Source organism: Esox lucius, chromosome 11, assembly GCF_011004845.1.
Source record: "Esox lucius isolate fEsoLuc1 chromosome 11, fEsoLuc1.pri, whole genome shotgun sequence".
Lineage (NCBI taxonomy): Eukaryota > Metazoa > Chordata > Actinopteri > Esociformes > Esocidae > Esox > Esox lucius.
This window is the reverse complement of record NC_047579.1, coordinates 22,077,857-22,103,499: the sequence shown is the minus strand read 5'-3', so window position 1 is coordinate 22,103,499 and position 25,643 is coordinate 22,077,857. Positions and strand designations below refer to the sequence as shown.

Here is a 25,643-nt window from a genome sequence, read left to right as displayed (position 1 = left end):
ACACTCCGACACATAACTCAATGTATGAGAGTCATCAATCCTGTCCCCACCTCAGATTATAAAGGTCAAGAAACATTGACATCAACAGGTTATTATCAGTGTTAACGGTGTTCAGCAGAAAACCAAACTCAACATGACATCATGATTAAAACATTTCCCCCAAAGTCCATTGAACAATCAAAACCTCCCTTGTCCGTATCATGATCCATGTGACAATATCTTACAAAAGACTTATGCATATCCTGTTGTACCTGTGACAGATTCTACCTTTAAAATAGGAAAACATCTACCTTTGACAGGGACCACCTCTAATAGAGAAACATTCACTGTCCAAACATATCATGATAGTCATCATAATGTAGATCATTAAGCATCATCACAAGTCCAATATGGGGATTGTCATCGTACAGAGTTTCCCACCTGTCTTGCGAGAAACAAACCTTCATACATATAAAATCATTATCAGTTCATTTAGGAAAATCTTAGATTGTAAGTAAAGAAGTTAGTTTCCAATCAAGTGTCCTTTAGTTCTTGTCTTCAGTTTTCTTTGTCTTGTATCAGTGATGAAAGTTCCAATATCAGTTATTGCAGTCAGTGTGATTTGATTCCAGCAAATTACAAGTCAGTGTAAATAACAAGTCAGTGTAGGTGTATAATGGAACAGTAAGTTTCCAACACTTCACTAATTCAAGATTAACACCACAACAGTGTCTTCCACTGTGTTGGGACCATGTGACCTGTCTAGTCAACTGGCCCGTGGTATTCTGACCTGTAGTATGTATTAAAATATATTTAGCTTTCACTCAATGTTTGATTATCCAAAAACTGAATATGCTTGTGTTGGTGAAATAACCATAGATGAGACCAGACTGAACACTCAAATGTAAACCTTAGTAACAGGCTACTTTGATTTAATGGTAAAGGTTGGTAGGGGCCATCCCAGTGGGTCTGCCCCCCTTCCTGAAGCTCTGAGCTCCACCCATTTATGGTGAGCCATTAAAAAGGCCAAATGTGTTGTTTCAGACCATCCTTTCACTTTAGCCGACATCTTTGTTAACTGAAGATTTAGATTTAGCGTCCAACCCATCTAATATTTTTGAAATTTGTAGAAATGTGCTAATCATTATCTACACAACAACTCAACATTAGGGTGGAAATTAAGAAAACTCTTAAGAATGGCAATGTAGACAGAAAACAGATGTATGACGTCACTAAAATCAAGGTATAATAAGTAATCCAAAGGAAACTCAATGTAGGCCTTAAATACTGTCACATCAATACCCTATTTGTTCATTAGTCAATTTACCATTTTAGAATTTAAACTCTATTAACAAGTATCAGGCGTCTGTTTTAAAACACAAGTATTATCCCAGTTATCATTGGTCACTATAAATAAGAGAAACTATATTATTTAACCAAACTCAATTCAGCATTAAAAATACATAACATTTTATTGTGGCGAGTACACTCGCTCTGGCTGTTTAACCCTCTTCATAGGCTATGACTATTTTGGATTCTGGAAATGCAATCCTCATGGAACACAGCGTGTCTCTTTAATGTTAGACTATCACAATGTGGATTCTTCATTCTGCCACTTATACAATATATAAGGAGAGAGAAAACACAAAATGTTAACCTTTTGTAAGAAAACCATGAGACAATTTTACCAGATTAGAAAATCATTGTACAAATATCCAATTGATCACTAGGTTTCAGACATACCCACTTGTGCTAGCAAACAGCTCAGCACGCAACAGACATGTACCACATGGTGGGCCTTGGTTAACTACATTGTCGTGAGACCCCCCTTGAGGCCTTACGGTTTTAAACATTATCATCAACACAATAAATACGTTTAACATGTTCAAGCATGACAGAACAAAACAGGCTATTTCGAATGCCTATTAAAACATGCTATATACAATCAAAGTGCTTTTCAAACGACATGTAATATTCAATTAAATATGCTTGGCTGTTACCGAGGAAGGTGATCAGGTTTCCTTGATAAGTTCCAGCTTCATTTAATGGTTAGATACGATAAATGTTAGGAAATAAACATTCAAAAACTCAGAATCAATGATTATGAAAGCTCACATCAGTTCCTAGTATCGTCCTTGATTCCAGGATCCCATAAGAGAGACTCCATCTTGAGACTACTGTTGGTCGGCCAGGTGGTCAAACAGAATGAATCTTAGTCCATTATGATTGTCTCCTTTGTCTCCTTTCCCGCCTTTCGACTGTTGTCCTTTCTCGGCCATCTTAATTTTCCTTTGTCTTCTCTCTTCGTATGTACCACACTCTCCATCCATATACAACTTCCTCGGAATCCATCTTGTTTAGCCGGAAAACGTTCTTTTTCTTTCTGTCCATTTCGACTCCAGGCATCGTTGTGAAGGATCCTTTTTTCGTGCTTGATGGTGTCCTCTTCGTGCCATGATTTTTAAACATGAACGCATCATGCGCGTCAGAGGCTGCAGTCCTCTTGTGGTATTTGTACAACTGGACGGCATTATATTTGTACTTGTACAAGTCACTGTATAATCACCGAAAAATACAATATCACACTCTAGTCCTCAAAAGGAAAATGCAGTGTCACCATACTATGGCATCACAAAATACAGTTCAGCACTGAAGCACACCGGTCAACACCCCACCAAATTGAGACGGACTGTCCGCACCCGCAGACAGATTCCACGCAATAAAGATCACGGCCTAGTCGGGTCGTCTTAGGGCTTGTTTGACAAACTAACGCTTTTTGCAATCTTGACAATTCGTTCTATGGCATAGTTGTACGACTCACTGTTCAGTTGTTCTCAGCAACCAGTAACCGGGAAAAACTACTTCTTCCTCGCAATTACAAATCGAGCCCCTAAGCTCTCCAGCCGAAGTTCAGTAGAATCATTAAAACTTGTCCAGGTCACGGCATCAAAGTGTTAGAAATAATGTATAGTGGTCAAATAATGTAGAACCCGTATCAAATCGAGGGAGAAGTTCGCTCAGGTTTATTGGAAAATTGCAGCACAGATGTCATTCGATGAACGTTCCATTATCTTCTCACTGTAATGTTAGTTACACGCTGATATATACATTGAAGGGTGTGTCTACCTTGCAAAGATCAGGTTTCCAAGACAGTAACCCCCATGCCAAATGGTCAATGTAAACATTCCTGTGGTTATCAGAGCGCAACCTACAGAGAGATAATCTAAACAGAGATGTTTCTGTTCTCATTATCTAGGCACATTCACTTCCAATGAAACATACATTCATATTTTAATTATTAATGCTCAGATTCTACAACACCATTGCATAGTTTCCTTCAGTTCATGGTCCATATCGGTTGCGTCCAAAATGAGGCCATTGGCCATATAGCGGCTACTAACAAAGAGCGAATAAGGTGCCGTTTGGAAGACATTTGTTGTGATATCGGGATGTGCCACGGCTGATGTTCAGGTAACTGGACCCTTCCCCCGCGGACAGGTTGCCTGTTGGGATCATTAGGACGTAATGATTTTCGTCCTGGCAGGAGTTTAAAATGGGAAACAAGATGCGGCAAGCTGTCAAGGACCTGACGTTGAACATGTTTGAGGGCCAGATCACGGTTCTGCTGGGACACAATGGAGCGGGGAAGACCACCACTCTGTCCATGTTGACCGGTGAGACACACACACACACTGGGTTTATTATGCTGACCGATGAGACACACACACACACACACACACACTGGGTTTATTATGCTGACCGATGAGACACACACACACACACACACACTGGGTTTATTATGCTGGCCGATGAGACACACACACACACACACACACACACTTGGTTTATTATGCTGGCTGATGAGACACACACACACACACTGGGTTTATTATGCTGGCTGATGAGACACACACACACACACACACTGGGTTTATTATGCTGGCTGATGAGACACACACACACACACACACTGGGTTTATTATGCTGGCTGATGAGACACACGTTGGGTTTACTATGCTGACCTGTGAGACACGTTGGGTTTACTATGCTGACCTGTGAGACACACGTTGGGTTTACTATGCTGACCTGTGAGACACGTTGGGTTTACTATGCTGACCTGTGAGACACGTTGGGTTTACTATGCTGACCTGTGAGACACACGTTGGGTTTACTATGCTGACCTGTGAGACACGTTGGGTTTACTATGCTGTCCTGTGAGACACGTTGGGTTTACTATGCTGACCGGTGAGACACACGTTGGGTTTACTATGCTGACCGGTGAGACACACGTTGGGTTTACTATGCTGACCGGTGAGACACATTGGGTTTACTATGCTGACCTGTGAGACACACGTTGGGTTTACTATGCTGACCGGTGAGACACACGTTGGGTTTACTATGCTGACCAGTGAGACACACGTTGGGTTTACTATGCTGACCGGTGAGACACATTGGGTTTACTATGCTGACCGGTGAGACACACGTTGGGTTTACTATGCTGACCGGTGAGACACACGTTGGGTTTACTATGCTGACCGGTGAGACACACGTTGGGTTTACTATGCTGACCTGTGAGACACACGTTGAGTTTACTATGCTGACCAGTGAGACACACGTTGGGTTTACTATGCTGACCTGTGAGACACACGTTGGGTTTACTATGCTGACCAGTGAGACACACGTTGGGTTTACTATGCTGACCAGTGAGACACACGTTGGGTTTACTATGCTGACCTGTGAGACACACGTTGGGTTTACTATGCTATTATGATACCATTGATTGAGTACTGTTCCCTCAAAATAATTTCCTTAATATTAAATTTAACAGTAAACCTAAAAACCCTAATCCTAACCCTGGCTCCATCCCTATCCTTAAGCTTAAATACATTTTTGTTTGAGAACTAGATAGATTTCCTCACTTGGACAAATTGTCCATGGTTTACTATACTTAAGAGGACTTTAAGTATTCCCTACTAAAACAAGTATGCACACACACACACACACACACACACACAGCTAATTTCTCATTATTCATTCAAGAGTTGAATATGACGCCAACGGAAATACATTTATGGAGTGTGCAGCTCAGCTCACAGCAGGTTATGTATGATCTAACTGACTGTTTCTCGTTGTCGTCCAGGCCTGTTTCCTCCCAGCAGCGGCAGGGCTTACATTAACGGCTATGACATCAGTCAGGACATGGCTCTGATCCGCCGCAGCCTGGTTATGTATGATCTAACTGACTGTTTCTCGTCGTCATCCAGGCCTGTTTCCTCCCAGCAGCGGCAGGGCTTACATTAACGGCTATGACATCAGTCAGGACATGGCTCTGATTCGCCGCAGCCTGGGCCTGTGTCCTCAGCATGACGTGCTCTTTGACAACCTCACAGTTCGGGAGCACCTGCTCTTCTACGCACAGGTAAAAACAAACACACGCAGGCAGGCAAAATATGACAGACAGGCAAAGGCTGACAGACAGGCAAAGGCTGACAGACAGGCAAAGGCTGACAGACAGGCAAAAGATGACAGACAGGTCAAGGCTGACAGACAGGCAGACAGAAGAAGTCTGACACCATTCCTTTCCCCATGGCGTTCTTTTCCTCCTCTTCAGTTGGCTATTATGGCCTTGCATGATTGGAGAGAGTCCCCAGGGATCAGTCAGTCGTAGATCGAGATGTGTCCAAAGGTATCCATCTTATTAAACAATTCTGCTCACTGAACCAGGAAATGTTCGCTGGGCACATTCACCGGGAGGAGAGCAAATTCCTTGACCAGCAACCACGAACGAGTTGGAAGGTGCACATGCCATAGTTCCCTTCTCCACAGCCCCTCACGTCTCCCGCCCTCTCTCTTGTCTCTAGCTGAAGGGTTACCCCTGCGAGAAAATTCCGGATGAGGTAGATCGTATAATCCGAATCCTAAACCTGGAGGACAAGAGGAACGCCTACTCCAAGACCCTGTCGGGCGGGATGAAGAGGAAACTGTCCATCGGCATTGGCCTAATTGGAGACTCCAAAGTAAGTCGGCTGGTCGGGGTGGGTCTGGTTATATGGGAGACACAATGCGCTGTGGCGACAGGCAGTTTTCAATGCGTCTGCCTCCATCTGCCTGACCATGTAGGTGGTGATGCTGGACGAGCCCACGTCGGGCATGGACCCATCAGCGCGCCGGGCCACTTGGGACCTGCTGCAGGGTGAGAAGCGCGGGCGCACCATCCTGCTGACCACGCACTTCATGGACGAGGCTGACCTGTTGGGTGACCGCATCGCCATCATGGCCGAGGGAGAGCTGCAGTGCTGCGGATCGCCCCTCTTCCTCAAGAACAAATACGGTGAGAGAAGAGAGGGGGAGTAGCGGCCCGCGAGGGGGGGAGAGGGCGAAGGAGAGGGAGGGAGAGGAGAGTGGATGAAGGACAGAGGAGAAGCAAGAGAGGGGGGAGGTGTGATGGAGACGTAAAGAAAGAAAATACTTTAGCGTGTGACGGGTTGTAGGGGACGACAGAGGGTTAAAGAAATAAGACAGGACAACATGGTGAATAGGAACAGTGCAACAAGGATGTCGTTTCAGTCGCTTGGAGAATGTTGAGGACACCTTCCTTCCCCTGCCTGTCTGTCACAGGGGCTGGCTACCACATGGTGATCGTGAAGGACGCGCTGTGCAATGTGTCTGAGATCACCCGGCTCGTCCACATGTACGTTCCCAACGCCACGCTGGAGAGCAGTGCCGGGGCCGAGCTCTCATATATACTGCCTAAGGAGAGCACCAACCGGTGAGACAGCCAAACAGACATGCTACATCAATGCACAATCTCACAAAGGCCTTTAGTGCCGGTACCACAGCTCTGAATTTAGTGTGAAACCTTGATTCAGTCTGACACACATACCATTACTGTCAGTCTAACGATCGACTCTGAAGGTTCCTGGTTGCTCCAGTATGATTACAGAGACCTCTTTTCCCGGTGATGTCACTGGTGGATATATAGTGAAGGGCATGTTTTTCCCTGTTGGTTTCACTTCTTTTGACTGGAACCGTGTGGTCACCCTGTTCTTTATATGGACCCTGGTCAAAACTAGTGCACTGGATAGGGGGTAAATCTGTCAGTTCTACCAGCCTCTTTATCAGGTAGAACACAACTATTTTGTATTGGAAAAAAAACATGATCTGGTCAAATCTACTAAGATTCACCTGATAGAAGCATGAGCCAGCCGTGCAGGCTGTTGTCGCTGCTCTCGTAGCCGCTGAGGAAAACAGCATGCCTATTGTCAATCATACACATTCTGCACACGTCTCATGTTCTAAGATAATAAAATAGGAGCTGAGTTAAAAGAAAAGGAATGTCTGTAGAAACAAAAGGTCCCACACCGTTGTCTCTGCTGTGATATTTACACATATGAATGTAACTGGAAGAATTGATAGATATTTTTTATTTTTTTAAATGCAAAAATACCCTGAAAATCTTTTTACGTGCTTATGTAGCCTCATGCATTTTCAGTTATGCCTACCCTATTTTGTTTGGAAAACAAAGATTTTGGCCAGTAAAAAATACTAGTTGCTGGTACATTTTTCCATCCACCGGCCACAGTGGCTGATGGACAAAAATAGTAAATTTTATCCCCTGGCTCTAGTTCTTGGTTTCCTCTCAGACAGTATTGAGTGACAGTTGAGAGGTTACACAACAATCTGAGATTGATGTGCATTTATAAAATGTCGAATGAAAAGGTCCCCATGAGACAGAACAATCGGAGAGCAGACTAGACTGTTTTAGAAGCAAGCCTGATCGATCTCTGATGGGTCAGTGTTCTTCCCTCTTCAGGTTTGAGCTGCTGTTTGCCGAGCTGGAGATGAACAGAGACGAGCTGGGCATCGCCAGCTATGGAGCCTCAGTCACTACCATGGAGGAAGTCTTCCTTAGGTATAGAATCAGAATCTCCTTTATTCATTGAATAGGTTTACACATACTCAGAATATTACTCAGTGAATGGCATTGGGAGCTAGTAGCAGACAGCATTTAGAGATAAACCTCAAAAGAACTTGCAGCTTACATGGAATACTTACAATATATATTGAGATTATAAAATAAAGAGTGGTGAATATATACAGTATACACAGATTATCAGTATAGTATATCTATTAAGACAGGTCATGGGTAACATGAGAAAATGCTATTGTTTATACTAGTACATTTACATAGAAATTCTACTTTTAATACAGGGTGTGACCCCCAATGGCTACCTCTTGTATAGGGGTGTAGAATGATTGTAACATTGCATGCAAAATATGTTATTAGTCAACATGGAGGAAGGCAAAGACCTAACAAATGAAGAGACAAATGGTTTTTGACCTTCATACTGTAAATCTGTCACAGGATAGAAAAATGGCAAAGAATATGCTATATACAACTATTCGGTTTATAACCAGTACCCTGTCTGAGAGTGGATGCAAGTGCATCTCTTGCCCACGCACTGTGAGGAAGATGGTTCAGGAGGCAGAGAAGAATCCAGAGGATTACAGAACTTGGTTGCATCTTGGGGTTTGCAAATCTAGACTTCGATGCCTTTTACCGATAGAATTTTGTAATTCAGCCTCAGTTGAATCCTATTGAAAACCTAATGGAAAGGTTTTCCCATTGAAAACATTTGGTTTGAATCGAAGAATGACCGCAGGGTCTCAAGGACCTGGAAAAATGTGTGTATGAAGAAATGATCTCAGATGTGTTTTCCAAAGTCCAATTGAAAACATTTGGTTTGAATCGAAGAATGACCGCAGGGTCTCAAGGACCTGGAAAAATGTGTGTATGAAGAAATGATCTCAGATGTGTTTTCCAAAGTCGTAAAAAGTTAAGATACAACTTGGAAACAAAGGTGCTAATAAGGTTTTACACTTAGAAATGTTTTGTTTGGGTTGATTTTCTTGAATCATTAACAAGTTGCTGCATACCCCACATTCCACATGTGTTAATTATTTAGCAATGCCTTTTTCTGCTCACCTTAATCAAGGGTGGCACTAAATTTGGAGGTGACTGTATGCACTGGCAGGCTTTTACGGTCATGGATACACATTCGCCACCCACCAGAGAGCTGCGAAGGCTTCAGCCAGGTTGTCTGCGCAGCACTGTAGCAACTGCCACATGTTAGAATCCAGACATCATTATTTTTCCTTCACACTGCTGGTCCATCCGTGTCCCAGACAATACCCATGTAAGGCCTCTGCATTTACAACCTTGCCTTCCTACCTTGTAAACACCATCAACATATGTCCTTTATTTCACAGTATTTTTCAGACTGTACTTACCTTGGCCTAGTAATTTCCATTTCTTTTCATCCTACTACATATGTGGCCTCTTAGTCATTGTACATTTCACTCCGCTGTTGCAGACACCTGTGTTCTTTGTTCATTTTAGTCCCTTGGTAGATTATTATACTTGTGGAACTGTTAGATGAAGCTCCTTAAGAATGTAAGGAGTTTTTCCGCTCCTTGCCATCAGGCTTCTTCCTCTGCTTAAAAGAGGTGTCCATAATTACTTTTGAGGTTGAGGGAATGCAGGTAAGGTTGGAGGTTGTAAGTGCACGGACCCATATACAACATTCAGTGCTTTCAGATATATTTACTCCTTTGTGTCTTGTACAATAGACACCCTCCTGAGGTGTATGGCTGGAAAGAGATTTCAGCATCAGAATTACCCAGAGGGTCCTCCACAAGCCACTTAACATGATGATTCATCCAGTTATAATGAAATAAGTTACTTGCAAATGAAGACATTTTTGACAGGAAACCTTTTAGACAGTTTGGATGTCATATAATATTACAGAGCGCCCTACCGTTGTTCCGGATGAACTACTGGACCAGTTAGGTAAAGAAATATCTGCCCAGATGAATTGGTTGATGTGTCAGAATTTCATTGGTTTAAAACTGCTGATTGTATATTTCAGTACGTTGTCCTGTAAGTTCATGACAGGCTAAGTTAAATTGTTCTAAGTTGTCTTTTAAATTAGTGTATTTTCTTTTTTGTTTTCACTTTTTGAAAAAGTGGGTATGCCCCCTGGAAGGTTGACAGATAAATTTAACCCAATTTAACAAATGACCCTTTATACTATAACAATTATACTTTGCAATCATTTATTAATAGAAAATCTACAAAAATGCAATTTCATACTGCAGCAGAAATAAGGACACCCCTACCCTAACAGTAGCTGGTATTGCCTCCTATGGATGAAATAACAATGTCGTAGTTTATTTGCTTCAACTGTGTCATGTTCTGGAGCTTTCTTGAATGCACAGCCCGCTTCAAATCCCGCCACATTATTTCTAAAGGATTGAATGATTTTGAGGTTTTGATTCAGCCATTCCATACCCGTCCATTTCTTCTTTTTGAGACATTCTGTAGCAGCTTTGCGTCTGTGTTTTAGATCATTTTCCTGTTACAAGATCCACATTCAGTTCAGTTTCAGCTTTTTGACAGATGCCCTCACATCCTCCTCAAATTTTGGAATTCATGATTGTCTCAGTGGTAGCACATTGGCCAGGCCCTAAAGCAGCTCCAAACCATAATGCCACTGCCTCTATGCTTTACGGATGGTATGCTTTACGGATGGTATTTCTGTTCAAAAGCAGTGTTTCTCTTTCACCAAATAAGGCATATTTGATTTTCCATATATCCAGAGTCCATTGTTCTGATATATTTGGTCTTTACCCAACTTTTGTCTGGAAAACTACAGTAGTGTCTTGATATTCTTTGTTGTGAGCAGAGGCTTTGTTCTTTTCTGACCTCCAATGTAGGCCAGGTTTTGTCAGTCTCTGTCTGACAGTTGATGTTACCCTGGGCTTTCTAGAGATTTCTATAGACATCTTTCATTCAGCTGTTGGCCTGAATTTGATGGGACAGCCTGTCCTATGTGGTTTGCCAGTGGTCTTGGGTCTGGAATTTTCTCCATTTGTAGATAATCCTTTGGATAGTGGAATGATGTACATTTATAAATCTACTTATACAGATCTGGAAATAATTAAGAGATCAATGCACCTTTTTCTTTCCTTTCCAAAAAAGTTGAAAAGGAAGGTTTTGAGTGAGGAACAGAAGCGTTCAATTTGCAACGGTCTCTTAGTTTTAACCCTTCTGTTCCTCACTCAAAACCTTCCTTTTCAACTTTTTTGAAAAGGAAAGAAAAAGGTGCAATGGTCTTTTAATTAATAAATATATACAGCTCTGGAAGAAATTAAGTATATATATATATATATATATATATATATATATATATATATATATATATACTATATAAACAGGTGCTGGTCATAAAATTTGAATATCATCAAAAAGTTGATTTATTTCAGTAATTCCATTCATAAAGTGGAACTTGTATATTATATTCATTCATTACACACAGACTGGTATATTTCAAATGTTTATTTATTTTAATTGTGATGATTATAACTGACAACTAATGAAAATCCCAAATTCAGTATCTCTGAAAATTTGAATTTTACTTAAGACCAATACCATTTTTTTCTTTAAATGTTGGCCAACTGAAAAGTATGAACATGAAAAGTATGTTGGGGCTCCTTTTGCCTGAATTACTGCAGCAATGCGGCGTGGCATGAGTCGATCAGTCTGTGGCACTGCTCAGGTGTTATGAGAGCCCAGGTTGCTCTAATAGTGGTGTATAGTGCCGTATCGCATTTTCCTCTTCACAATACCCCATCGATTTTTTAAAGGGTTAAGGTCAGGCGAGTTTGCTGGCCAATTAAGAACAGGGATACCATGGTCCTTCAACCAGGTACTGGTAGCTTTGGCACTCTGTGCAGGTGCCAAGTCCTGTTGGAAAATGAAATCTGCATCTCCATAAAGTTGGTCAGCAGCAGGAAGCATGAAGTGCTCTAAAAGTTCCTGGTAGACGGCTGTGTTGACCTTGGACCTCAGAAAACACAGTGGACCAACACCAGCAGATGACATGGCACCCCAAACCATCACTGACTGTGGAAACTTTACACTGGACTTCAAGCAACGTGGATTCTGTGCCTCTCCTCTCTTTCATCAGAGAACATAACTCAGCAGCAGTCCAGTCCTTTTTGTCTTTAGCCCAGGTGAGATGCTTCTGACGCTGTGACTTGTTCAAGATTGGCTTGACACAAGGAATGCGACAACTGAAACCCATGTCTTGCATACCTGAGATACTGAATTTGTGGTTTTCATTAGTTAGAATCAAATTAAAATAAATAAACACTTGAAATATATCAGTTTGTGTGGAATGAATTTATACATTATACAAGTTTCACTTTTTGAATGGAATTACTGAAATAAATCAACTTTTTGATGATATTCTAATTTTATGACCAGCACCTGTATATCAACATTGGGCGAAGCTAGTGCAATTTAATCTTGACATCCAGGGTCAGGGTGATTCTGTACTAAGTTGTAGTCTGTGCCTGTGTGTTCTAGAGTGGGTAAGCTGGTGGACTCTAGCCTTGACATCCAGGCCATCCAGCTGCCAGCGCTGCAGTACCAACACGAGAGGCGCTCCCACGACTGGACCATGGACGACACCAGCAGCACCAGCGGCATGACGGATGTCACAGACTTCACGGACAGCGGGACGCTCATCTCTGAGGACTGCTCCAATATCAAGCTCAACACCGGGGTGAGAGAGGTGTTCTTGGGTTTGGGACGACATCTCCGCCGTTCCCTTGAAACCTTTTGAATGGCTTTGTTGTCATGGCCATTTTAGAAGCTTCCTATTCCTTCACATTGCACTCTCTGCCCCACTCCCTTCAGGCCAGACTGTACATGCAGCAGTTCTATGCCATGTTCGTGAAGAGAGCTTTGTATAGCTGGAGGAACTGGAAGGTGATGGTGGCCCAGTTCCTGGTTCCCCTGGTGTTCACCGTGCTGGCCCTGGTGGTGGCGAGGGTCTTCCCCGGACGCCACGACTCGCCCCAACTGCGGCTGGACCTGGCCCGCTACGGTCCCACCGTGGTGCCTGTGGCCCTGGAGACCGGCAAGGGGCCCCTAGCGATTGCCCTGGCACAGCTATATTCCTCACAGTTGGCCACACAGAAAGCCCAGGATGTCAATATTAGCGGTAAGTATATGTTTTCATGGTAGTTGATTTATGGATGCTTGGCACACTGTGGAACCCTTTTCAGACAATAGTACAGTGGTTTGCTGCTAGAACCAAATTGACACGTTATCTCAGTTAGAACCTAATATTCGCAATGCAATTTTTTATGTTTTTTCTTCCTATGTTATTGCACAGTAAATTGTCATACAGTAAATTTTGCTATTACATTTTACAAGGGAACAACATTCTCACTTAAATATTCTATCAAATATAACCTTGTTGCCAGTGGTTTAGACATTAATGGCTGTGTGTTGAGGGGACAGCAAATGTACACTGTTATCCAAGCTGTACACTCACTACTTTACATTGTAGCAAAGTGTCATTTCTTCAGTGTTGTCACATGAAAAGATATAATAAAAAATGTGAGGGGTTTACTCTTGTGAGATACTGTATATGTTTTATCATTTTGACAACCTGTTGAAATCCTCCTTAGACCTCCAGTAAATTTAGATTGCAACCACCAGCGTAGAACAACTGCTTTTGACCACAGAGAGGCAGCTTATGAAAACCACCTGTCTTTACTCTTTCTCCTCAGACTTCACTGAGTATGTGCTCACCAAGGCAGAGGAAGAGGGCGGGGCATTCAACGAGCGCTGTGTGGTGGGTGCCGCCTTCCGCGGTAGCCAAGGGAAGTTCACGGAGGTCACGGCCTACTTCAACAACCAGGGCTATCACACGGTGGCCACGGCCCTGATGATGGTCGACAACGCTCTGTTCAAGTTGCTGGCCGGGCCAAATGCTTCCATTGCCACAGGCAACATGCCCATGCCTCGCAACATCTCGGAGAGTGCACAGAGTCGGCTGACAGAGTGAGTGGGGGGAGAGGATGAGGGGAAGGGGTGGGGGAAGGGGTGAGGGGGGGAAAAACGGAGCGGTTTGGGTTTGGAAGTGGACCGGCAACTACAGGGGTACGTATCCCTGTTCCTGGGATGCTACGAGAGAAGAGAATGGGTCTAGGAAGTAAAAGTTTGGAGGGAAGAATGGGAGAGAACAGTGTGTGGATGAAACCCAGTGTGACAGTATCTTCCACCACTCTTAGGATAGGACAGGATGTGGTTAGAACACTGTGGCTATATCTTAGACCACTTTTAGACGAGGGAATTGATAAAACACAGTGTGACAGTATCTTGAACTTTCAAAAGGAAAGAGTGTGTGGTTGGAACACACTGACAGTATCTCAAACCACAACAGGTTTCACCGGATAAGCTGACTTGTTGGCTGAGAGCTATCTTTTTACATTAAAACCACTTTGTTCTGGCCTGGGCAGAAGAGCGAGGCTGTCAACACATCTATCACAGCCACTAATCAGCAATTAAACCAGGCTAAATCCTCAGTTTTGCCCTAACCCTGCATTTGTATGGAGCTCAAGTCAATAAGCTTGCCGGATTGTTCAATAGGGAAGGAGCAGAGATGATTATAAGCTTGAGTCTGGGGGAGTTATTGATCAACACCATTGATCAGGAAGTAGTTACAAAAGAGGATGTAGCGAGAGGGCTACTAGGCATAGTCTGGGAAAGAGAAAGGGGTATTAATAGGCAGGGGGAAATTACCATTGTGTTTTTGTCTCTTTCTATTCCCAGAGCAATCCCTTCTTGTTCCTTTTCCAGCTGTTTCGCATTTGCAATGTCAAAACATTGTATCAGGCTTTGATGGGGAAATTAAATGTGCCTCCTCTCCACAGAAGTCAAACCGGCTTCGCCATCGCCATCAACCTAATGTACGGCATGGCTTCCTTGTCCAGCACCTTCGCCCTGCTCCTGGTCACTGAGCGCTCGCTTAAGTCCAAGCACGTGCAGCAGGTCAGTGGCGTCTACCTCTCCAACTTCTGGATCTCCGCGCTGCTCTGGGATCTCGTCAACTTCCTGCTGCCCTGTGGGCTCATGCTGGTTTGTATACCGTCCGGATTGAATATTGAGGGGATTGTTCCATCTGTATGATTTAATAATTTGCAGTCCAGATCAACTTCTGACTAGTTACTGTAACTTAAAGGGATAGTTTGTCCAAAATTCATATTTTTCTGAAATTTCACTTACCAATACATGTTCCAGAGGTCCCATAGAGTCATTTTTTCAAACAATCCATTATTCAGCTCTGTCCCAGTCTGTAATTAGCGTTATTAGCATCATCCAAATTCATGAATGGAAACAATTCGTACCGCTATCGCAAAGCTGCATTATGAGTGAAAAACTACTCCAAAACACTTCAAATTACATTCGAATCTGTAGCATAGATTTTTTAAACTGTACACTGACGAAACAGCCGGCGGAATTAGCTGAATTCAAATGGGCACTAGCAAACTATTTCCTATAGCCACCATACACAGCTTCTGTTCTTCGGCAGTGATGTCAACGAGGTGAGCGTCAACTTTAACCTCAACAAGCTATGTGAAGATTAGGTTGCTTCACCTAACTTCTAAAAATTGCAGCTAGTTTACACGTAGGTATATTATTGCTATATTTGTTACTATAATTTTAATGGATATATTTCGTAATTCTTACTACGTATATGTCATGTACCATGTCACAATAATTTAATTGTGCAGGATGACACTGTGTTCTTCGGTGCGTTTGGTAAATAAACCTTTAACTTTTGGATTTCCTTTGTTCAATGTCAACTTCTGCCTGCTGGTTGGCCTGCTCGTGGATCTTGAGTTAATAAAATTCTCCCCGCTCTGCAAATGGGACAATACCTCGGTCTCTCCCGAGTTGTATTGTGGGAGAATCAATGAATCAACTTTGTACAATTTTTGCGAGAACCATTTTAATACAGAGGATCGTGACCCACGTTCAATTAGAGGAGGACTAAAGACGAATGCAATTCCATCAAGTTACCCAGTTCAACCTGTGGAGACCAGACAGATTGTACACAGAGTACACATTTCCTCCGGACATTCTGGGCAAGGGTTGGGGATTAAAATGTTCACCATTGCCAAGGTGACTGTCCGAGGTTAATATCAAAGACGGACTAGGTAACTTGCTTTCTAGCTAGCAAATACTTTCTTTTACCGTGCAAACTGTCTTGATACAATTGTGAACAAAACTGACTGGTAAACACAGAAGTTACCCATTTATTTGAAAAATTAAACATTATTTTGAGGAATACAAAATTGTCATGTTCTTTGAGGTAAACAACAACACTTGTCTTAGTTTGGAGTGTTTTGGAATAGTTTTCCAGTTGCAATGCAGCTTTGCGATAGGGGTACGTACAGTTTCCATTCATGAATTTGTACAATGCTAATACCACTAATTACTGACTGAGACAGAGCTGATTAATGGATTGTTTAAAAAAATTATAAGAAATTGCGCCTGAAGGACCAACTGATAGTAAGGGGACTATCACCAAAATGTGATTTTTGGACAAACTATCCCTTTAATGCTGGTCAGTAATGGTATGGGTGCTGGTCAGTATTGAAGCAGTTACCTAAACTTACATTTTATCTCTTCATCATCTCTCTCCATCTCTCTATTGTTGTTTCCATACATTTCTCCTTGAAGTGAGATATGTTTTTTTCCAATAGAAATGTGGTTTTTAGCACACCTGTGTACAACCCCACCAACACACATGGTGTTTCTCTCTCCCACCTACCCCCACCAGGTGGTGTTCCAGGCATTCGGGGTCAAGGCGTTCACAGCACACAACCACCTGGTTGACGTGCTGCTAATCCTGCTGCTCTACGGCTGGGCCGTCATCCCCCTCATGTACCTGCTCAGCTTCCTGTTCTCCACAGCCGCCACCGCCTACACGCGCCTCACCATCTTCAATGTCATCAGTGGCACCGCCACCTTCCTTACTGTCACCATCATGACCATCCCAGGTTAGAGCCCGGCCGGTGGCTTTTCACCTCAGTGGGCGGACTGTTAATGTGAGAGGGGTTTTAATCGTTTGGGCAGATGCATTAGCATGCTAGGTCAGTACAGCTTAGCCTGATTTGGTTTTTATAGTTTAAAAAAATACCTCAGGTGTGCCACAGCGCCAGACCTCTTGGTAGCGCATGTTTCTCTGCTTTTAGACAGTAAAACACTGGTTCTGTTATTCACAACTGGGGATTAAGATGACAGAATGCCTTGTGGAAATACATTGAATTTCTCTTATCTTTGTTCTCCTCTCCTCCTCACTCCTCCCTCTTCTCCTCCCGCTCCTCCCACCGTCCAATAACAGAACTGAATCTGCTGGACCTGTCTCGTATCCTGGATAAGGTTTTCCTGCTCTTTCCCAACTACTGTCTGGGCATGGCGTTCAGCCAGTTCTACCAGAACTACGAGCTCATCACTTTCTGCACCTCCAGCGACCTCGCCATGACCATCTGCAAAATCTGGAGTGAGTAATGAGCCACATTGGAGCAGTGCTGAGTGCAACAGTGACTGCATCTCAGTGGCAATAGTTGAGTGTTAATAGCAATTCTAGAGGTAGTCAGACACGGTTCAAATCCTTTATCTGGGTGTTAGATTGAGCTTGACTGCTGCCTTGACCTAACTGACATTTCAGGCAGATTAAAGCAAACATTCAGTGTATATTTTGGAAGTAACCAGGCATGGAAGTAGTGGCATTGCTGGTATGACGATGCTGATGAGGATGGAATTACGATGAAGAATATAATGTTACGTTCTCTCTGTAGACATCACCTACCAGGAGGACTACTTCTCCATGTCGGAGCCAGGCGTGGGTCGTTTCCTGGTGGCCATGTCCGTGCAGGGTCTGGTCTTTATCCAGTTCCTCTTCGTCATTGAGCTGCAGTGTGTCAAAACCCTCCACCGATTCCTCACCCATCTTGGCAGGGGGCGGAAACAGGTCAGTAGGAGAGTTGACCAGTGGGCACGTTTTTTGGTTGCCTTATGCCCTGGATGGGTGGTTTTCGCTTTTTATGTATGAAATTATCTAAAATGTAATAACTTCGCCTACCTGGCGCACTGGGTGCAGTTAAACAGTTATAGGGGAGGGGCATGATACTGTTTGGCTGGAAATTATATGTACAAATGGGGGTAACAAAATGGGGGTCTCCATATAGGTGCAGCGGTGACGTCACTGCCTTGCAGTTAGCCGTGTTGCCAACACATATGTTGACATCGACTGTCTTGAGATGCTGCAACGAAGTAGGGCCTTAATTATTAATTGGATATCACGAAATGCCAGAGAAAAAAAAAAGGTCATAAAAAACCAAACGTCAGATGTGCCCGGGTTTAGGCCATTTTCCACTGCGGTGTTCTACAAGCTGTACAAAATCACCACAAGCAACTGTAATTGCGTGTGTGTTTTGTAGCTGCCTCTCATAGGGGATGCAGCCCTGATGCCAGAGGACAGAGATGTAGCGGAGGAGAGGAAGAGGGTTCTGGAGTGTCAGCCCGTAGTGGACTCTATGATGGGGAGCCCTCTCATACTGCAGGAGCTCAGCAAGGTAGGGTCCGGGGGAGTGACGAGTGTTGCCTGTCGTTCTGCGTTCCTTCGTCTCACTGCCCTCTCTTTCGCCCAGGTCTACAGCAGCGGTTCAACGCTATTGGCGGTAGACAGGCTGTCTCTAGCCGTGGGGAAGGGAGAGTGTTTTGGCCTGCTGGGTTTCAACGGAGCGGGGAAGACCACCACCTTCAAGATGCTCACCGGGGACGAGGCCGTCACCTCTGGCGACGCCTACATCGATGGCTACAGCATCCTGAGAGACGTCAAGAAGGTAGGGAAGACAGAGCCTTGCCCGGGCTCCCGTACGCTTTGGCCCCGCCCCCGAATCACCTCGCCTGACGCCGGCCTCCCTCCTGTCCGACACAGGCACAGCAGCGGATTGGCTACTGCCCCCAGTTTGACGCCGTCCTGGATCACATGACGGGACGAGAAACGCTGAGCATGTACGCTAGGCTCAGGGGGATACCCGAGAAATACGTGTCGGGCTGCGTGGAGAACGTTCTGCGGTCTTTACTGCTGGAGCCGCACGCCGACAAACTCTGTCGCAGTTATAGGTAGGCAGGGTAGAGGGCGAGGGAAGAGGGTTTGCTGTGTGTAGAACTGGATCAATCTTAGTGCACTTTATGGGTTTTGGGTCTGAGATATCTTCCCGGGGGGCACACTCCTGGAGTCTGTTGCACACATGTACAGAAATAGCTTACCCTTTCAGATACTGAATTCATATGAATGTCAATTGATTTCCTTTTCTTATTCCTCACCGCATCTCTTCTTCCTTGCTTTTTCCCTCTGCTCTCTCCCTACTCCGTCTCTACTCGCCTTTTTTCACCCGTCGGCCATTTCTCTTTCTTCTCCCCTTCCCTTCCTGTCCCCCTCCCCCACCTGACACCGTACTCTGTCTCCCCTGCAGCGGGGGCAATAAGAGGAAGCTGAGTGCGGGAGTGGCTCTGATTGGTGGACCTCCGGTCATCTTCTTGGACGAGCCATCCACCGGTATGGATCCGGTCGCTAGGCGACTGCTGTGGGACGCGGTGACGCGCACCCGAGAGTCCGGCAAGGCCATTGTCATTACTTCTCACAGGTGATCATGACACACACACGCCACACAAATATATAACCCAGTGACTCGCCAACAATGCAATGAAAATCATTCATCTTGTAGTGCAGTAACCCCAGTGTCAGGAGGGAGGACGACTCGTAAGAGAAGATTGATGTTTGTGTCTTCTTTCCCCCATAACGTGTTCCATTATTCCCGTCCTCTCCGCCACAGTATGGAAGAGTGCGAGGCCCTTTGCACCAGACTTGCTGTGATGGTGAACGGCCAGTTTAAGTGTCTGGGAAGTCCCCAGCACCTAAAGAGTAAGTTTGGCAGTGGCTACACACTGCTGGCCAAAGTACGAGTAGACAACGAGGTGGAGGACAGCGACCTGCAACTCTTCAAGGACTTCATTGAGAGCACCTTCCCAGGTCTGTGGCGCGCACACACACACACACACACACACTGTGTCCAATGTTCCTAACCATGTGACTTGACAAGGCCCAAAGATCCTAGGATATCGTCATTGGCTATTACTGGGGCCCAGCGATTTCTCTGTGCTCAGGAAAGACGATCCAGAGCTCTGATAATGTCTGCCGATGGATAGATGTCTGATGTGACGTCACATGCGTCTTTCCACAGGAAGTCTGCTGAAAGATGAACACCAGGCCATGGTCCATTACCACTTGACTGACAAGACTCTCACCTGGGCACAGGTATCTGTCCATCTCTCTTCCTCAGCCTCCCTACCCCCTTGGCATTAATCTGTCAGCCAACCTGTGTTTTAGACAGCGCAAGACCACCATCTAATGTAGGCACAGTGCAATGACCCTTTTCACCAGCTATTTCCAAAGTGCTGCCTCATCTGTTGTTTTCCGTCCTTTCCTCTTTTGTGTGGATCTCCCACAGGTTTTTGGCACCCTGGAGGCAGCCAAAGAGAAGTACAGCGTAGACGACTACGCTGTGAGCCAGATCTCCCTGGAACAGGTGTTTCTCAGCTTCGCCCAGTTCCAGCACTGCTCAGAGAGCAGCAGGAAGTAGACGGAGCCAGGAAGGAGGGGACAGCAGTGCTTCATCCTTCGCGTGCATCCATCCACTCCGAGTGGATGTACTCGCCTCTCCAACTGTGACACACACTCACAGCAGGTCTTAGACCACTGTGCAATTCTGGAGCGCAGATTGATTCCCCACCGGACTTCAACGCATTACCCCAGCTCCTTCTTAACCCTCTGGGCTTCGAGCGGCACACAAGACTGGGTCCGTCTGTCCAAGCCTGGGGGTTCCCCACGAACCACTCCTTTGTCTTTTGTTCAATCTGTTTGTGGGTTGGACTTTTAGGTCAGTCCAGAGAGGCAGAGTTAGTGTAGAGTTAAGGGTGTAGGGGTCTGGTACAGCAGCTATATTACCAAGTAAAGAATCCTAGATGTTGCACCTTTTTTTCTTGAAAGTTTAAAGTCCACGTGTACCGCTGAAAAGGAAAAGTCCACTTTGTATGGCTGCGCCTTGTTAATGGTTCAGTCACCTTGCTGTTACTTTCTGTGGTCCTGAAGATAATTTTTGCTAAGTTGTTCTTCTGTTACTGGTGGTTACTGAAAAATAGTGAGGAAATTGTAATATATATCAACACAATTGTAGTACCCCATATCGCCTTATCAAATGCAATTGAAAGGGCATACATTTGTTCCTCTTCATTACAGTTAATGCCTTGCGCCAATGCCTGCTCATCCTTTTTGGTAGAGTGTAAATGATGTAAGAGATGAATGGTACTGAAGTAACTTCCTGTAGGAATAATGTCAGAAACGTTGCATGATTGTTGGCTAAGAATTGCATGTCTGAATGACGGACAACCTCACTAGACTCTAAAACCAATGCTAGGTATTGAGATGGCTTAAAAACGGTCATCAAAATTCTGAGAAGGCCAGTCTTTAGTTTTTGTGAGACAACTTAAAATATTATGGGATAATGGACTTGTGGGTCCCTTTATGCATTATTTGTCAACCGATTGAAGCACAACTTCACTTTCATTGTGATCTCGTAGATACACAATCACTATATTGCCCTGAGGTAGCGGTTCTCAACCCTCTCCTGGAGACCCCCAGCCATCTCACAGCTTGGTTGCAGACCTGAACAAGATCACCTGAATCAAACAACCAGGGGCTTAGGAATTTGATTCAGGTGTGCTAGCTCAGGAATCAAATACATGGAACGGCTGGAAGTCCCAGGAGAGGTTTGAAAACCACTGCCCCAATGAGTCATAAACTACACCATATTTTTAGATGTTTTAGAAGTCCTGACCTACAACCAAAACAATGAATGGGTCTCTGACTGCTGCTGCTGTGAAATGTAATGTCTTAATTACAGATATTGATGGATATGCATATACTGATCCGGTACGAGGCAACATATAAGCTCTGATACCACTGAATTTATTTGTGACAAAGTGTGCCAAGTAGCTCACTTTGTAAAAAGTGTGGGTTTGATTCCCACAGGGGGCCAGCAGGAAAAATGTATGTACTTGCTACTGTAAGTCACTCTGCTTAAACGTAATGTAAAACATTCTAAATGTGACTTGAAGCACATTGGACCAATAATGTTGTTTTCAACATTGCAGGCTGTATTTCAGTCAACCTGTCGAAAGGTTTTTTATTTGTTTAGCAAGTCACTGGCACATCCCGTCCAACTTATTACTGGTGCTTGTTCTATAAAAGGTCATATAAAACCGAAGACAAGACAAACCAGCACATTGTTGTTGATTATATCACTGCTGGTCATTTATTGAAGCTTATAAATCAGCCCCAAGCCTTCATCAGTGCTTTAGTGAATGTTTGTATATATTGCACCCTAATGTAGACATAGCTCCACCAACCCATTTGAGTATGTCAAATGGGAAAGAAGCTTCGGAAAATGATGTTAGAGTTTACCCATTATAATGAAGCTACTAAGATTTCACTGGGCTACTTACAGGATGGAAACATCGTATTAACATCATGTTGAATGTAATACTGGTTCAACACAAAACAGTAATTCCTATTCATATTTACAACATCCCATGCATTTGGGTCTCATCATTATGGCCTTTTGGAAAAGTGCAGTTAATATCACCTCCCCAAAAGCATTACCATTATATGTACAAGACCTTATTGATCTGATTAACAAGAAACCATAAACCGGATAAAATAAACCTGGTCACATTAGAGTCCGTACACTAATACACCCAATATGACTGGCAGTTTTAGCCCATTACCTGAGAGACCAACAAATTATCCACCAACGAACTGCAATTTACAGACATTGACTAAATCTCCCTTGCAGCCAATATGTTAGCTTCAGTGAAGGACCGACAGTGATAAAAGGAAAATCAGAGTGCTGGTTTATCCAATTGGTTCAGATTAAGAAATAAAAAACGTTCTGGAAGAATGTACAATGTAATACAAAAACTTTTTGAATCTTACCCCAAAATCCCTGAAGATGTTTTGGATTGAATAAGACCCTTTAATCAGTCTGTCTGCTTAAGAGCTGTGTTTCCTTCATTGTGAGAGGCTATTGGCTTTTCTGATTTTGGTCAATCCCATCCAATTTACTGTCCTCCATGACCAGGAAACATAAGTGGTTGAGGTGTCGATTATTTAGTAGGTGTTAGGAAGTGTCTTCCCTACCTGTATATTCCCATTGAAATACAACTTATTGTTTTATCTGTAAAATGTAGTTTTTATCAAAACACATTGAGACCAAGTCCATTTTGATTTTGGGATCTACCCATTTCATACCAAAACATTTTTGTATGAGAACGTTCTCCCTGTGGCCTGTCCTTGATTACCTTTTAACATTTTCAAAAGAAGAACAGAGATGAGAGGAGAGAAGGCTTTGGGATTGAGGAAACTATTTAGAAACTTCAAGGGATCGGCTCATGACTTTTCTTTTTAGTGTTAAATCTCTAACCCTAACCTTTTAAGTAAGGTGCACCCACACTAACTGAAGTGTAGCTGAACCATTTCATGTTGTTTGTTAATTTTGTGGGCTGTCCCCTGACACCTGTGGATTTTACTACAGTACTACATAATCCCAAAAGTGCAAACATTACTTTTTGCTTATTAATGTTTAATTGTTCTTTAGCTATGGGCCAGTGAACTGTTAAGCCCTCTTAATATAGCCCTTATAACTGAATACAATAAAGTAACATCCGGTCAACTAAGCAGTCACTTTTCCCCCCATTGGCTATGGATTTTAATGTGTAATAGCCTTTGTCATTGTAACAAAACAGACCAAAAGATTGCAATACATTGGAAGTATTCAAAATAATGTTACAATGATGGTCACCTTATTGATTCAGCTGACTGTAAAACAAGCCCTCACACAAGGCCTACGATGGTCACCCTGTCTGTTCAGCTGACTGTAAAACAGGCCCTCACACAAGGCCTACGATGGTCACCCTGTCCGTTCAGCTGACTGTAAAACAGGCCCTCACACAAGGCCTACGATGGTCACCCTGTCTGTTCAGCTGACTGTAAAACAGGCCCTCACACAAGGCCTACGATGGTCACTCTGTCTGTTCAGCTGACTGTAAAACAAGGCCTACGAAGGACACACTGGCCTTTCTCTCCTCATGTGAGGTAACTGTCTGTTACTTATGAAGAACCTACCCTTGTCTTTTATTGCTTTTTTTTAATCTGATGTTATTGTTAACACACACCTGTGTATTGCTGATGTCAAAATACTCAAATTACTCATAACTCACTCTGTCTCATGCTGAGTTCAGTTAAATGTATGTATTTTGTTAATGTGTTTTTGGGATAATTTTCGATAGCTAACAAACCGACAGGGAATGAAAAGTGGTAACAGAGAACACTGAACTAGAGTCCTGCTGACATGCTTGGAAGTCAAAATGTAATGAAGGAAAAATGTGTGCTTGAAGGTCACAGCTCTCTGTCCTCCTTTTTTTTTAATGTATAAACATAAAAAATAAGGTTTTATGTTTATACATATATACAGTATATATGCACAGGTCATCTATATGGACATAAATCTTGCGGTTTTTCCCTGAGAATGAGTTGAAATTTCACATTTTGTGTTCAAGTAAAGAATAACTTGAAAACGTGTGACATTGACCGTGATAATGCATATTGTTGAGATGAAATACAGGGATCATATTCAAATTAGGGAATTTACATCACTAATCATTTGTACTGTATCATGGAATTAATCTTGTTTACTGTAAATGTATTGCTATTCTTTTTTAAATTAAATCTGCTCTGTGCAAATGAGGGCAAAAACAAACAAGTATTCTTTTACTTTAGTCGAACAATTCTACTGCTGGATTTCATTCAATACTACTGTGAGTTGACAAACTGTGAGCATACTGCCACATAGTGTGTTCTTTAAACAGGTATTAAAGTATAAAATATGCTCTAAAGGTAGTCAAGGAGAGGGATGGAGGTAGTGTAGTAATGGGTGGGGTTTAAGCTTGGTTGGATCTTTATGTGAAGGGCTGGTATGGGTACATTGTATTTGTATTGATAATTATCTTTTATTTATATGTTCGAGAATGTTTTGTGGAAATTTCTAGTTCAATACAAATATTGAACTCTGTGGAGTCCTTTCACTTTCTGGGCAGCACCATCGGCCAGGACCTGAAGTGTAAGCTGAACATCACCTTGCTTACAGCAGAGGATGTACTTCCTTAGGCAGCTGAAAAAGTTCAACCTGACAACGACTGTTATGGTACACTTCTAGATTACCATCATTGAGTCCATCCTGACCTCCTCCATCACGGTCTGGTACGCTGCAGCCACTGCCAAGGACAAGGGCAGGCTGTAGCACTTCATCTGATCTGCAGAGAGGGTGACAGGCTGCAATCTGCCGTCTCTACAAGACCTACACACCTCCAGGACGCGGAGGTGAGTGGCTGGGATTGGAGCTGATCCCTCTCACCCTGGAAATTGACTATTCAGAACTCTACCCTCTGGCAGAAGGTTGAGGGCTATCAGGACCAAAACCTCTCCCCACAAGAACAGTTTCTTTCCTACAGCAGTAGGCCTCATGAACATGCCGCCGGAGATAAAGTGACTATAGCCCGCTCCCCAAATATACACACAACCCTCAGCTGGACAAATCTATAACCCCTCCCCACATAC

General features: G+C 43.5%; 1 protein-coding gene across 1 annotated transcript in view; it reads left to right on the top strand.

The window, feature by feature from the left end:
• Positions 1 to 24,789, top strand: part of abca3b (ATP-binding cassette, sub-family A (ABC1), member 3b) — a 50,857-nt gene extending 26,068 nt beyond the window's left edge. Inside the window, exons 12-32 of the mRNA XM_029123006.2 lie at positions 3,524 to 3,653; positions 5,120 to 5,178; positions 5,303 to 5,398; positions 5,841 to 5,996; positions 6,100 to 6,310; positions 6,598 to 6,748; positions 7,793 to 7,891; positions 12,410 to 12,608; positions 12,743 to 13,049; positions 13,624 to 13,897; positions 14,770 to 14,974; positions 16,683 to 16,902; positions 17,247 to 17,405; positions 17,704 to 17,876; positions 18,346 to 18,480; positions 18,556 to 18,750; positions 18,846 to 19,033; positions 19,387 to 19,557; positions 19,747 to 19,943; positions 20,155 to 20,228; positions 20,422 to 24,789. Of these exons, the coding sequence (XP_028978839.2) occupies positions 3,524 to 3,653; positions 5,120 to 5,178; positions 5,303 to 5,398; positions 5,841 to 5,996; positions 6,100 to 6,310; positions 6,598 to 6,748; positions 7,793 to 7,891; positions 12,410 to 12,608; positions 12,743 to 13,049; positions 13,624 to 13,897; positions 14,770 to 14,974; positions 16,683 to 16,902; positions 17,247 to 17,405; positions 17,704 to 17,876; positions 18,346 to 18,480; positions 18,556 to 18,750; positions 18,846 to 19,033; positions 19,387 to 19,557; positions 19,747 to 19,943; positions 20,155 to 20,228; positions 20,422 to 20,553 (3,531 nt within the window). The 3' untranslated portion in view covers positions 20,554 to 24,789. The remainder of the gene's footprint in view (positions 1 to 3,523; positions 3,654 to 5,119; positions 5,179 to 5,302; positions 5,399 to 5,840; positions 5,997 to 6,099; positions 6,311 to 6,597; positions 6,749 to 7,792; positions 7,892 to 12,409; positions 12,609 to 12,742; positions 13,050 to 13,623; positions 13,898 to 14,769; positions 14,975 to 16,682; positions 16,903 to 17,246; positions 17,406 to 17,703; positions 17,877 to 18,345; positions 18,481 to 18,555; positions 18,751 to 18,845; positions 19,034 to 19,386; positions 19,558 to 19,746; positions 19,944 to 20,154; positions 20,229 to 20,421) is intronic.
• Positions 24,790 to 25,643: the final 854 nt, after the last annotated feature.